General features: G+C 36.1%; 1 protein-coding gene across 5 annotated transcripts in view; it reads left to right on the top strand.

Moving 5' to 3' along the window:
* Positions 1 to 12,529, top strand: part of LOC120776591 (MOXD1 homolog 2) — a 124,147-nt gene extending 111,618 nt beyond the window's left edge. For all 5 annotated transcript variants that reach the window (XM_040107363.1, XM_040107360.1, XM_040107364.1 and 2 more), the window contains 4 exons: positions 1,912 to 2,074; positions 2,582 to 2,717; positions 9,437 to 9,605; positions 11,716 to 12,529. In XM_040107363.1, coding sequence (XP_039963297.1) covers positions 1,912 to 2,074; positions 2,582 to 2,717; positions 9,437 to 9,605; positions 11,716 to 12,039 — 792 coding nt within the window. In that variant the 3' untranslated portion in view covers positions 12,040 to 12,529. The remainder of the gene's footprint in view (positions 1 to 1,911; positions 2,075 to 2,581; positions 2,718 to 9,436; positions 9,606 to 11,715) is intronic.
* Positions 12,530 to 14,741: the final 2,212 nt, after the last annotated feature.

The raw sequence follows: 14,741 nt of genomic DNA, 5'->3' as shown, positions 1-14,741 counted from the left end.
TTTGGATCATTTTCAATAAATTGGTCCATAATTTCAGTTATAGTGTGTCAAACTCTTATTTAGAGACACCATCGAGAGTTCTTTTAGTTCATCATCCAAATCACTCACTCATCTACTGTCAATATTTTTGTTTTCTTCTTCTTGCAAAGTAATTCTTTAAGCTTATCGGTAGAAAAATTAGCTGCTTTCTGGAACTAGCTCTTTGACGTTTTCCACATTTACCTCAACAAATTCAGTTTGTTTAGTTAATTCCATTATTTATTTCACTGTTTCATTCATAATGACAGAATTTCCAATGTCTTCGCTTTTCTCAAACCTGGTCAAGTGTTCCTAAATAACTCTTTATGTTTTCTATATCATTCATTGTACTGTAGTTTTTTCAAACTTCTCTTATTGATTGCTTATCTTCCCCTTCTATTGGTTCAAAAACATCTGCTATGATGTTCGCCTCAAGTAATAAGCCTTAAAATTGGATGTAACGCCTTGGTCCATAGGTTGGATTAATGTATGTAAGTGTGTATACAGATGCACAATTTCAGGGAATACGGTTTGAAATAAAACAGCATTAAGCGGAATCTTACTATACCAGTAGTAGTATCTAGTTTTATCGCACATCCACACCAGATGGTTGAAGCTCCATCTCATTATTATTTGTATTAAATCCATCTACCCATCACATCGTGAAGTTAAATGACTGAGATCTTCTAAAACGTCAAGTGGTAAGGAAAAATAATCGTGAGAATTAGCAGCCAGTTCTGCTGCTTCGGCACGCTGATACAGGGTTTGTCCGGAAAGTAATAGGACTGAGGCGATTTAAAAGAATTTATTTAACCAAAAGTTACATCTCTTTAAAAACTATCAAAATAGGCTCCCTCTGCGTCGATGCATTTGCAAGCATTGAAGGCGTCTCGAAGGCATTCTCCGGAATAGCCTTGAGAGCCGAGGTGCATGCTGCTTGGATCCCCTCTGTTGTCTCAAAATGCTTGCCTTTCATCGGCCTTTTCAGGCAAGGAAAGTCCGGGGGGACACATCTGGGCAGTAGGGCGGCTGCGGAAGCGTTGGGATGCCGGGCTTGGTTAGGTAGCTGTTTACAAGAAGTGGGGCGTGAGCCGGGGCGTTGTCGTGGTGCAACTTCCAATCGGCTGCGATGTCTTGTCGGACCCAATTAACCCTTCGTTTGAGTCTCTTGAGGACTTCCACGTAAAACTTTGCATTGAATGACCAGCCGCTCGATCGTTAGCTAGGATCGTCCTCTAACGAATCCAATCGGTACGCTCCGAAGTATAGGCGCGGCGGAAGAAAATCAGTCCTATTAATTTCCGGACAAATCCTGTAAGAGCAGCAAGAACTTGTCGCTTTAAGCAGCTGCTAGCTATCTGTTCTCAAACGTTCCAAGTCACCCGAGTACAATTTGCTAATTAGCGAATAACTCGAAAACTATTCCTCAGGTTTACACAATTTTTTTCAGAAAATATTTCTAAGATATTATATAATACTAAAAATATTAAAAAAATAGTTTTTGAAAAATTCTTATTACTCCTAAACCATAATTTTATTGAGATACGCTGCTAAATAACTGAAATGTTGACTGTAATATAATCTGAAAATATATAGTTAAACCGACAAATTTCGATAGAGAAATCCATTTTAATAATCGCAATACTCGTATATTCTGGCTTAATTTTACTGAGATATTTAAAATTCTGACCCATAGTCGTATTCCCAATTCAAATCTAGGAGTAACAAGCCTCTTTTTTATATTGAAAATTGTATTATACACGAGTACGCTTATCGTTTTCCAGCTGTTAATAAATATAAACTTTAATTTTTATACTTTGAAATAATTAAGCCATAATTTATCAGCAAGGTATTTCCTCTGGATTAGACTAATGGGAGGTATAATAATTGCAGATTCGTCAGACTGAAGAACTTTTTCCAATCGTAATGGACACCAACATCGACCCAACGTATCAAGACTTTCGCCATCTGCCTGCTCCCGTGCGGTCTCTGCCTGGTGATCGACTTATTGCTGAGTGTATTTACGACAGCTCCACACGAAAAGCAATTACCCTTGGTAAGTAGCCATTACAGAAGAATCGTATTACAGGTGTGTATGTATCAGCTCTGTGAATAGTTAAGCCAAACAACAAGAGTAAAATTGCAAAATGCCGGTAAAGAAAGGCGCTCCATATTGCGCTTTCAAACTAATCGCTTTGAGAAAGTTACCTATTGCTGCACACAGCAATAAACTGCCTACAACACTTCCATAGGCACGCAACCCTTTCCATATTGCTTTGTTCAAGCGCTTCGAAAGCACCGCTTTCATTGACGTGTTTTCCGTTTCATCCTTTTATACCACACATACAAATGGTATGAGCAGAATATTCAATTTATGTACAAGATCTCGTGACTCTTGTGTAACTAACTAACATATGTATGTGTACCTTTTGTTTTATCGTCTATCTACGAAAAAAATCTACTTTAGATCCTGGTAGAATACTTTTATATCAAGCATTTTCACATAGGCTCTTTTTTGAATTTATAGCCATCGTTACATTATTGTTATTACGTCCCGTTGCAGGTGGCCTGACTATGAAAGAGGAGAGTTGTACGGTACTGACACTATATTACCCACGCCAAAAGGAACTTACTACATGCCACTCCTTACCAAGTTTACCGACGGTGCTCCACTCCCTAGGCATTGAGGAACTCGCCACGTAAGTTGCCAATTTATTTAAATTACCGAAAAACTTTTCGTCCATAAGAAACTAGAAAGGGAAAAAATATTTGAGTATATTTTATGGTAGCGTACTTTAGTAGAAATTCCTCAGTTTCAGTCTTTTACAGAAATTTTAAGACATGTTGAATTTAATGTAACTAAAAAAATCGATATCGATATACCTAAATATCTATAACAAAATTATCAGAATAATGTGATTTATTAAACGAAATATAGTAAGTAGTATCGAACAAAAATCATACGCACGCCCCTTATAACTGTAAAAATTGGACAGTGGCGTAGCTTTGGCCACTCTTAGATGAAATTCTATATCTTAAAATTGCTCGACCAATTTCATCCAAAATTGGTATACAAGTACAACATTATCATGACATCGCTAGATTACGGTTTGAAATGGCGAAATCGGATTACAAGCTATAATCCGACAATTTTGAAACCGTGTTCTAACGATTCCCATAGAACACAATTTTAAATCTCATTCTCTCACTCTCATTTATTATTGAAGATCATATCGGAGAACTTTCTACATATTGTGAAGAGATCATTCAACCTCGATACCGAAACTATAACTTCACTCCGAATACGAGGATCTCAGTATATAGTATATAGCTGATCTCCGGATCAACACTTCCCTTAGCCTACATTTACCGTATTTGTCCATACATATCTTAGCAAAAATAAGTGAACGTACATTAAATCTTGTTCACACTAATTGGTGGTGAAAATGGGTTAAATCAGTCAACAAATACCATCCCCCAACATACTACATTCAATTTAATATAGATATCTCAGATATACATCAAAATTTTAGTAAAAGAGTCACTCTAGGTTAAGGTACTTATGTTTTGAATTATAATATAGCGGGTGACCCCTTAGACGTACTTCTTTCAGATGTTTTGACAGATCACGTGTGAGTTGTGTCAAGCTGTCATGTTATGTTTTTTCAGTATTGTTTGACATTTTACCATGGAAAGATGTACGCCTAAACAACATTTACAAATCGTTCAACTTAAATACAAAAATTCACATTCTGTTCAAAACGTGCGTTTTACTCAACTTATGGTCAACATAATCGGCCTACTGAGCATATCAATCGCAACACCATCACCTATCTTGAAACTCAGCATTCATTATTGGATAATAATTCGCAGAATCTCGGATTGACGTATTGAACTACTTGACGCATTTTACGTCGAGATCTTAAGTTGAAAGCATACAAAATACAGTTTGTGTAAGAGTGAAGCCGCTCATACTTTCCAAGCGACTTCGCTTAGCTCTATGGGCTCTTGAAAAGTTCCAAGAAGTTCCGTCGTTTTCGAGCAAAATTTTGTTCAGCGATGAGGCCTATTTTTGGTTCAATGGGTATGTAAAGAAGCGAAATTGTCGCATTTAGGACGTAGAGCAACCTGAAAAAGTTCAAGAGCAGTCATTTCATTCAGAAAAAACAACGGTTTTCGTGGTTTGAGGGCCGGTGGATTCATCGGTCCATATTTCTTCAAAAATGACGCCGCTGAAAACGCAGCCGACAATGGTGATCGTTATCGCCCCATGCTAACTGACTATTTGATGCCTGAAATTGAAGTGCATACGTGACCTCGCCATCATTTGGTTTCAACAAAACGGCGCCACTTTTAATTTGACGTTTTGGGCCGGTCGATTGGCCACCAAGATCGTGTGATATCACACCGTTAAACTTTTCATGGGAGAATTTGTATAATCTAAAGTCTGTGCGGACAATCCCGCTTCGATTCAGGCCTTATAGCAGAACATAACGCTTGTCACGCGCCAGTTACCAGTCGAAATGCTCGAACAAGTCATCAAAAATTGGACTCAACGGATGGACCATCTGAGACGTAACCGAGGCCAACATTTGGAAGAAATAATCTTCAGAAAATAAATGTCAAAGGATATTCTTTCGAATGATAATACATATTGCCCCTAAAATTTGAATTTTCCTAGTTTTTTTCCTTAAAAACGAAGGAATGTGGAAATGTGTAATCTTTTATAAAGATTTTCGAACTTCCAGTTGACTTTATACGGTAAAAATCGGTCAATGTGCTAGTTATTTCAATGAAATTAAGAGAGCTTGTTTTCTATTAATATATAGTTTAGTTTGGTTACCTTGTGTCTAAAATTGATAAAATCGGACAAAAACTTGCCTTAAGCCTCATATAACTCATATTTACGATTTGTAAACATCCGACTTTACCCCACATATGTATGTATATACTAAAAACTCTAAATTAACTCCTTAAGGCAATAATCAGCCAGCCAGCACAGACAGCCCGAAGAACTTTGAAAAAAATTGGGCCACTCACATCTATTTTGTAAAAGGAACCAGTGCTGTCCAAGAAAAGCTTTGCAGCTCGAGTTCAGTTTTCCAGTTCTAACATGTCAGTTAAGGACCGGAAACGGGTTATCATAATATGGTCCAGTCATAATATGGTCCAGCGAACAGATCCAACAACAACAGGTTAAATAAACAAGAAACATGGCGATCCCAGACGTAAAATACATGGAAACTGCAAAATGATGATTATGTTAATATTTTGTAAACATATTTACCTGAATTTGTTTACCCTATAGACCCTACTCTATATTTTAGCTTGATCGAGATCCGAAACTCCCGCCTAACTAGTGCAGTGCTACAGTTGTTTTAAAATCAACTATTAGGCATTTGAAATGGCCAGCACTTATCCCAAACCTCAATCCATTAAAAAAATTGTTAGTTTCTGAAAATTTCAAATTTCAAAACTATCCTTCAATACTGTGCAATGAGGTTAAGGCGCATAACTAACTAATCCCGTTCTTCGAAATATTTTTTTTTTAGGTTGATAGTGCCATCTGTGGCAAACCTCTCATCAAAATAATCATTAGTGTTTAGTAAACCTTTCCTTTCTGAAGTACATAAGGGCATTCGACGATTTTTATGAAATTATTCCGGAAAGAAGTTCCATTAAATTTTGTGTGCGGAATCAAATTTCTATTGCCGACACGTTCAGACTGTTGGAAAAGACCCTTGATAATTGTTTGTCACTAGCAAGTGTTTTTGATTGGTATAAATTATTCAAAGAGAACGCGTTGACGACGAACCACGTCCAGAACGGCCCTCAACATCAACTGGTGATGAACAAGTCAATCATTAATTTTTTTCGAAAAACAGCATCGCGTTAACGTCTGTGAAACAATGCTTTCCGACTACCAGTATGGCATTAAACGTATTATTACTAGCGATGAGTCTTGGATTTATGTTTTCGACTCGAAAACAGACGATCAATCGGCCGAATGTCGTGGCAAAGGTGAGCTCAAAGGAGTCCAAAAATCAAGATTATGTTGACAGTTTTCTTCGATTATCGAGGTGCGGTGGACACCGAATTCCGTCAGACCAGCCAAACTGTCAACAAGTAATACCATTTGAGTGTTATGCGTGGTTTGCGCAAAGCTATTCCTAAAAAGATACCGGAATTATGGGCCGAAAACTCTTGGTTTTTGCACCGTCGCATACTACAATGATTCTTCGTGAGTTTTTCGCCACATTTTCAACTAATATCGTGCCGCAACTACCGTATTCGCCTCATTTGGCTCCGCGTGACTCCTGGTCATTCAACAAACTCAAACGACCGCTACTTAAGTCAATTGAAGACATTAAACGTGAATCCCTATGCGCATTGAAGGCTATTGCGGAAATTGACTTTAATAACTGTTTCGCGGATTGGAAAAAACGTTAACACAAGTGGGGCCAGAGGGATTACTTTGAGTGGGACGACATAGATTTTGAAGAATAAACTAAAAATTTTTAAATTTTTAACAAAACCTTACTATTTTTTGCTCATAGTATGTATGTAGTATGTTCTATTTTGGCAAATGCCGACCTGTATATTAATTACTACTCTTAAAAGTGGTAGATTTGCGTAGGTAAGGGAATGAATTTTCTTCACAGATATCAGTGTTGAACTTATACAGGTCGTTGGCAAAATTTAATTCACATACATACACACATACTATGTATTTCTATCTATAAAAGTGTACAATCGATGAAAGCAGTTGTCTGCTGTAGAACCGTTACACATAATCGGCGCCAGTGCCGTCAATGATAAGGCAAAAATAAATTTATTTTCGAAGTGCATTACAGGAGTTGCTCTTCAAACGAATGCAAATGCTCAAAGGAAGGATGCGCTTCATTACTGTGAGATTTCCAATGGCATGTTGAGTGTCGCTTGCAGGTCAAAACAATGATTAAACAAGCTGTCGTTCGTAAAATTATTCCAATTATTGCATTCACCAATCAACTTTGCCACCACGAAACGGGTGGATTGCTCTGGACGCCATGCAAAATTGCTAGCTCGCTAGCTCTACTCCACGTCACGTTAGCTCATCTATATACACATATGTATATTAAATAATAGGTATTTAACATACATACACACACTCAAATACATTTTTATTTATCGTTCGCCCATTTGTTTGCGTTCATTTTTGTTAGCGTGGAGTCGCACACATACTATAGATTTGGTATGCATTTGATAAAGCGCATTGGGATCAATCTGCGGCTGCAATATTTTACTGCTTCGTACCGCAGCAAACCGCGCGGACTCAGCCGGAAGCCGCCCAAAAAGGGCAGAGCGCGTAAAGGGTGTCCTGCTTTGAGTGTTGGGTGGTCAATGGCACACTCTCCTAAAAATCAAAAGCATCACAGCTACCACCTTCCATTCGACAGCAGTGACTATTGCGAGTACTTCCCAATTTCACAGCATACTCGCATACGGACAAACACTTTGTTTACTATTATTTATTTTTGTTGTTTCCGCTTCACGGTTGCGGCACAAATTGTGAGAAGGGAATCATAAATTAATTAAAAGAGATTTGTATGCGGCTTTTGAAGGATTTTAGCGACGGCCGCACTCTGTTCATACTCACGCTTTCGCAGACTCACGACGGATGATGGAAAGTTGAGGGCGACAAATGGTAGAGAAGTTTGTAATGAAACGGGGATCTTACCGCACCCATCGACTTATACAAAATTAATTATCCTAATTGTGTGGGCGATGCAAGAACTGCTCGGTCGGGCTTTCGCTTTTGGCTACATGTGTAGATATCTACCGGTGGAAAATTGGCTGCCGTTGACAGTTGGCTCACATAAAGCAGAACGAAAATGACAAGGTTAAAATCAGATATACATAGCTGTACTCACAAGTAAAGAGTAAAGATTTGGATACACATAAAATGACATGAAAAGCTGGGCTACGCTCGCGCAATTTAGTTTTGCTTGATTATGTTTTTGAAATTTTAAACAAATTTTCCTAGTATTTAATCATGCATTGTTACAATATGCTTTGGAATATACAGTTATGAACATACATATGTCTTTCAGCTTTTGTGGTCTCTAAATCTTTTTCGAATATGTCAATTATATGGGATGGATAATCGATTACTTTCGGTAACTAGACAATGAGTAGCAATATTTACGTGGGTTTCCTTTACTTTTAAGAAGTGCAAAATAATACGGTAAACTAAAGTGAAGTGACAAAAACAGAATTTATCTTAAGTCTTTTTGTTTTTCTAATTGCTCGGAAAGACATTTTCAGGTGTTCGCAAAATTTTATTTAATGGGGGTTAAGGTAAAAAAATACTTTTCTTGCGAATTTATTTCTTAAATATTTATTTTTTAAATTGAGTAATTTTATTCGGACCAGGTGGAGAAAGACCTGGCTTCTCTGATAATTTATTTTTCAATTAAAAGTTTTTGGCGGCCATTTAAAGTGAAAATTGCTATTTTTCACTAAAAAATTTCGCCATTTTGTGGGTGGAAAACACACTTAATATGAAAAAAATACTAAACGATGGGGGAAGTATTTTATATGTCAAATATGTGTTAAGTATAAGTTTGTATTGAATATATCAAGTAGTTTCGAAATGACAGTGAACACGGACTTTGAAAAAGAAGTTTTGAGAAAAACGCGTCGAAAATTTATAAACTAAAACAGTGACGAAAAAAATTACCCTAAAATTACTTGTCAAAAGTATGTTCAATAATGTACAAGAAAAAAAAAATTAGTCAATACATATTTAAGAAATAAATTCGCAAAAAAGCCATTTTTTAGTTAATAAGCACCTTGTTAGTAGGAAGAGATGAATTTAGTTAATTTATATCAAAGAGTTCATCATTCATTTATACCTTTTAACTTGTTGCCATTTCGAACGTAGTTGATTAATTGGTTTTTACATTTTTTTCTATATATACAAGTATAATTGTAAAATTGTTTGATTTTCGATAACTTGACAGGTGACATATGTACTAATATGATACCAGTTAAGAATGTGATTAGAAAAATAAATATTGAATTTTTAAATTAATTTGTCAGTTCATCATTCCACCTCGAATTTGCGAATGTATAAAGTATTTGGTTACATCTGAACTTAGCAATTACAAGAGTATAAGTATTCGGTTACAAACGAACTAAGAACGAACGAACTTTTTGTTTGATGATTCTTGAAAATTCAAAACATTTTGCTTGCATCATTGATTAAATGAACAAAAATAACATTTCTTTCTTGGTATTGCATATTCCATTCCAAAAGTCTGCAATTAGGATTCACACAGTTTTCTAAGCCAACCTTTCCCAGTTATTATAAGTTATGGATTAACAAATACATTGATTGTAAGATAATATGTTATAATGTTGATTGATATTTCAGTGATTCCAATCCTGTGCTGATTTCTTCACCCCCGGAATTGGCTGGCATGACGCTGGAGGCACGATTAATATCTTACGACTGGCAAAATCAGTTCGATGAGTTTCAAGAGGCAACTAGAAGTGGATCTTTTAAGCCACTTTGTTGGGGCGCAAAAAATCATGTCATTCCAGTAAGTACTTATCTATATAGCATTTTTGCACACTATTGTACTCGGAACCAAATAGAATATTCTTAAAATCCAATAAATATAGCTATATACGTATACATGTTATGAATTCGTTTATTATCACCTTAGCGTCGGTTCAGAGAATGTACTTACTATATATACACGGAGACGATAGATTTCGTGGCTGCATACATATGTATGTATGTATACTGGATTCCAGCCCACAAGAGCATTCCGGGAAATGAAATAGGTTGCTAAAAGTGGCAACAGTTCTACTACTGATCCAGTTCAGAAACTACGCAAGTCGATAAAAATCATGAACAATAGCATTTTCAAAAGGGTTGACAGTTAAAATCAGGGTGAGATGGATTGCCTAAAGGGCATACAGGATCGCTAACGTCATGTGTAAGGGAAAGGAAGGAAAATAAGCATGCTTTTTACTCACATGGTCTCCAGAAGACTGCAGGTCGGTTATTGGCCCAGGCACAGGTCACAACTTATTGGCATCACATGAAAGCCGTATGGACGTTATTAACCATGGCACATTAGAAAATGCAGGCACGTAGGCATGAAAGAGACGCTGGTAAACCATCTCTGTTTCTGTCCAGTCTTTTCTAGAACTCGGCTTAAATGGAGTTTCGGAGATCAAGGGGCTGGTTGAACTATTAGAGTTAGGTTTCAAGTCTTAATTCAACTTCACATAGAAGCGTTGACATCCTAAACTGAACTTCCATCTAAATTTAAAAAAGGATCTGTAGGTCTACATATGACTTGACAGTTGGCCGGTGTAACCTAACCTAGTATAGAGTACCTAGGCACACGTAGGTTGCCTTTTATATTTCGGGATTTGGCAACGCTTGTGTCGCAATCTTGGAACTCACAACTTAATCGTAAAGCATGTCATTTGTAATGTTATATAAGACATACTCGGTTGTTTACAGTAAATTAAAATGTTCATCTCGGCCAAAAATGGAATTAAATCCCAAATATTTTAGCGTGATTACTTTTTACAGCTTTCGACGTTTTACGATGGCGCTGCATCGAATATCAACGTTTGTCGATGGTATGGTGAATTCGATCGAAGCCGTAGATCACTTTAAAATTGGGTGAAGATCGTCTAAAATCAGTTGTTGTTCCGGAAACTACTGATGCAGGGCTCAAACTGATATTACAAGACAGTCCTATCGTGAGATTGAGAAAACTATAGGCATTAATGGGCCAGCATACATTCAATGAACATGTAACTATAATTTTTTTTTTTTACTTTGGATCCCACACAATTTGTCAATCGCTGAAAAACGTTTGTTGTGTTGCGGCATAAAATATTCCTGAAGTAATATCGAGGAATGGTGTCGAGTTGACAGTCCTTGGCCAGATCAAAATCCAGGTCCGTTCCGGTTACTTAGCCCCGACTGTAGTATGAAAGGTAAAGAAAGGCCCGTCTCTTCACCATGACAATGCCAGCTCTCACACATCGATTGAAACAACTGCTTTTTTAAGCACTCAAAACATCGAATTATTGAGTCATACATCGTATAGTCCTGACTTGGCCCCAAATGGTTTCTTTTTGTTTCCGTGCGTAAAAATAAACTACGAGGTGTACGTTTTTCGACACCCAAAGTAGGGGTTGATGCGTTCAGAACGATTTTACTGCAGAATATTTTAAAAAGCAATAAAGCGTTTTTCAAAGATTAATTTGTTTTTGTTCTCTAATCCCGAAATATAAGCGGCAACCTTCGTATAGAAACGCCAAATCAAATGTCCTTCTTCCTCATTACACATAATTTGTATATGAGTACGACACCCTCTTCCTTTGCTCAATGTAATCTAGACACAAAGCTACTGACAACATTTTTTAGACAGATTTATTCGAGTTTTGCAAATAGAACAGTGGTTACTGTAACCAATGAAAATACTTGCTTCCATAATCTAAAAAAACGAGCAGCATTCGCCACTCACTCCTTTGTATCAAAACAAAAGTATTTTAATTAATGTTGAAATTTACTACATTTCCCTCCATTATGGAATCCTATTTCTGCTTGCTTTTTTATTGCAAATCTTGCGCTGCCTTCCTGCACTGAATTTTGTTTTTTCTTTGTTTGTGTTGTTGCAGGGCTCAGAGTACCTCGAAGGATACAGCATAAACATAACAAAAACCTTTAAGCAACATCAATACTGTAAACCAAAGCAACGCTCATTTGTCGCCGACAGTGTGGGGCAAACGGATCTTGAGCTGCCGGTGCTTCATGAAATGGACAACAATAATATCATTGAAGGAGCGGCACGAAGTAGCCGCAGTTCAGCAGCCACCGAAACGCAAGGATTAAGCAAAGCCGAAGACTATAGTAGAAGTTTTGTGACAACTTTCTGGTATGCGAGCGCTTTACTTATTCTACAGTGGCACAACCGATGGTCCCTAACTAGAAGCGCATTTTAAGCGTTCGCATTCCAATACTTTCATCTGTCCAGCCCCGCGACGCTGACGTCATTACGTGTCCTCCACTCTACCCAATCCTCAGATGAATTATGTAGCTGCATGAATTTCTAATTTTGTTACCCTAGTGTGTAGTAAGTTATTGATTATTTTTACAAAAGTTTATTGTCGAATTGTAGACTTACGGAAACCATAAGCGTATTACGGCGTTATTAGTTAAGTACACTCATAACTACATACATACATACCTACATAATATATATACATACATACATAAATAAAATAGCGATAATCATACAATACGCTAAAACCATAAGCATTAAAAATCGGTGAGATTTAAATGGAAAGCAATAATTAGTTATCGAATACTTGTTTGTGACTCGATATTATACATTTATACAGTACTCGTATTTAGTGTGTAAAATCGTTACTTTGCATGTAGTATTTTAAGATGGTGCAAATATAAATCTAAATAACCAAATACTTTACATTACTAATGTTACAGTGTGTGAAAAATACTCAAAATTAGATCTAACTAGCAATTACCTATCTTACATTAAGCCGACAACTATTTTGTACGAGTGTATCGCCAGTGAATTAATAAGCTGACCTTCCTAGATCGACAGTGGGCGCAAAATAAAATCATATTTTAAATTAAAACTAAAATAATTACAAATTCAAATTTTTTTTTTAAATTAATTATTTTGATTATTTACATTTTATTTAATTAATAATTGAAATTTAATTTCTGTCAAAATATTTCTGAATTTTGTGCTCATTGTCAAGTTTAGTGTATCTTGTTATGAATGGAATTGGTCTGATAGCCATATACATTTATTTTGTTTTCATAAAGTATATAAATTTGGTACAAGATATACCTTTAATTAAAAGGCTGAATATTTAGCAATAAAACACACAATGCTTTCAGTCCAGTTGTGATTAAGCAAATACCTTTATTTTAATTACTCGATTTTGGCTTAATTCTCCCGTCCAAACTTATTTAAAGATAAGCCTATGAGGTTCCTGATAAAGATCGCAACATACGGATGTGGTACTACCGTTGCGGTGCATGCAATCAAAACACCGCATTACACCGCCCCACGCACATATAAGCTTCTCGTTCCTGCATAAGACCCGTATTAGGTATTTATGTTTAGCCATAAAACAAAATCAATAAGAAATAAAACCTTTTAGCAAGCATATTCCAGTTTAACGGAGTATGGCAAAAGTTTGATGAGGAGATGAATGGCAGTGGTAAGCTAGAAAATGCATATAAAGGGTATTTTTTTAGACATGTGGCTTTCAAGAAAGTATTAAACGCATATAATTTAATATTATGGCCAAAAATTTAGCTTTGTTGTTAAAAATTTGTATTTATTTTTTCAAAATGATTTCGCGCAAATATTCGTCGCGGCGGGTTCGATTAAATTCCAGCCGAAAGGCTCAATTTTCGAACTGTTCTTGCAGCAATTTGGACCGAATATTCTTATCTAAGTTGCCGATAGTCCAGCGGTGTTAAATCATACGATCTGGGAGGCTACGCCACAGGCCTCCGACAAAATAATGCGCTCATTATTCATTCGTTATGAATCGCAAAGCAAACTGAGTTATTCAAGTAACAGCTGTAAAAAGAACCAACCGCAAAAATAATATAGTTTCATTGAAATCCACACATCTGAAAAAACTGCCGTTATCTACAATTGCAAGCAAAATTGTATGAACTTTTTAACCTCTCCAGTATGAGGGCTGTTTTTAAGAAAATCTGAGCACGTTCACATATTATCTCTGTGAAGAAAGCCTTATAGGAATTCTAGTGACAACATTTTGACATTTTATAGCTCCAGTCGGTCAGTTTGCAGAGCATCCATTATTCATAAAATATTTTGCGCAATTCATAAGGTGTCAAAGTATTTATTAGGAATGACATGTTGCGAAACTCTCTCAATTTTCTCGCAAAAGCTTTCCCGGATTCAGCTGGTAAGAATGAAGTTCGGAGAATTTTGAAAAGCTGATATCATAAAAAGCGGCATATCAGCAATTAAACCGCTAAAAGTAACTGGCAAAGTTAGTGCGAAATAAAATTTCAAGGAACAACACAGTTAATATCGCATTTTATACAACTAAAGTTGTTTCGCTGTCCTTTGCAAAATATTTGTACATTTCTCATAAAATCGTGATATTTTGTTATGAGTTGCTTTGTTTCTTTACATTAAAGTTATAAATTTATATAATTTTATATATTATTTTATAAATTTCTATTTAAAAAAATGAAAAATTTGCGTTAATTATCTGTATGCTGATGTAGTATTAGGTATTTATAATATATAGACATATGTTGTATTTAGGGTTGTATATGCGTCATATATGTAGGTCCACCGGAGAACCAAGCGACTAATACTAGTAGCGAAATTGCCTAATTCTTTAAGGGTGTTTTTAAAATGGCCAATCTAATGTTCCGACAATGTTATAAAATGCTGATTTTTGACAGCTTTCATAATAATCAAAAAGTAAAATAAATGCCGCCCCAGTATTTGTTATGAAACTACAACAATTTGCCAAGACTTTTTTGTAGATCCGTCAATGAAAATTTGCGCCAAAGACTTGTTTTTTGTAATGATACATATCGTCACCTAAAATACAAAATAACGTTCCAAAAAAAAACCGAAGTCGCTGTCCGATATAATAACCAATATCATTTTATAACG

Source organism: Bactrocera tryoni, chromosome 5 (genome assembly GCF_016617805.1).
Source record: "Bactrocera tryoni isolate S06 chromosome 5, CSIRO_BtryS06_freeze2, whole genome shotgun sequence".
NCBI classification, from domain to species: Eukaryota; Metazoa; Arthropoda; class Insecta; order Diptera; family Tephritidae; genus Bactrocera; species Bactrocera tryoni.
Note: the sequence above shows the minus strand (reverse complement) of the source record. Positions and strands in the feature narration are given on the sequence as shown.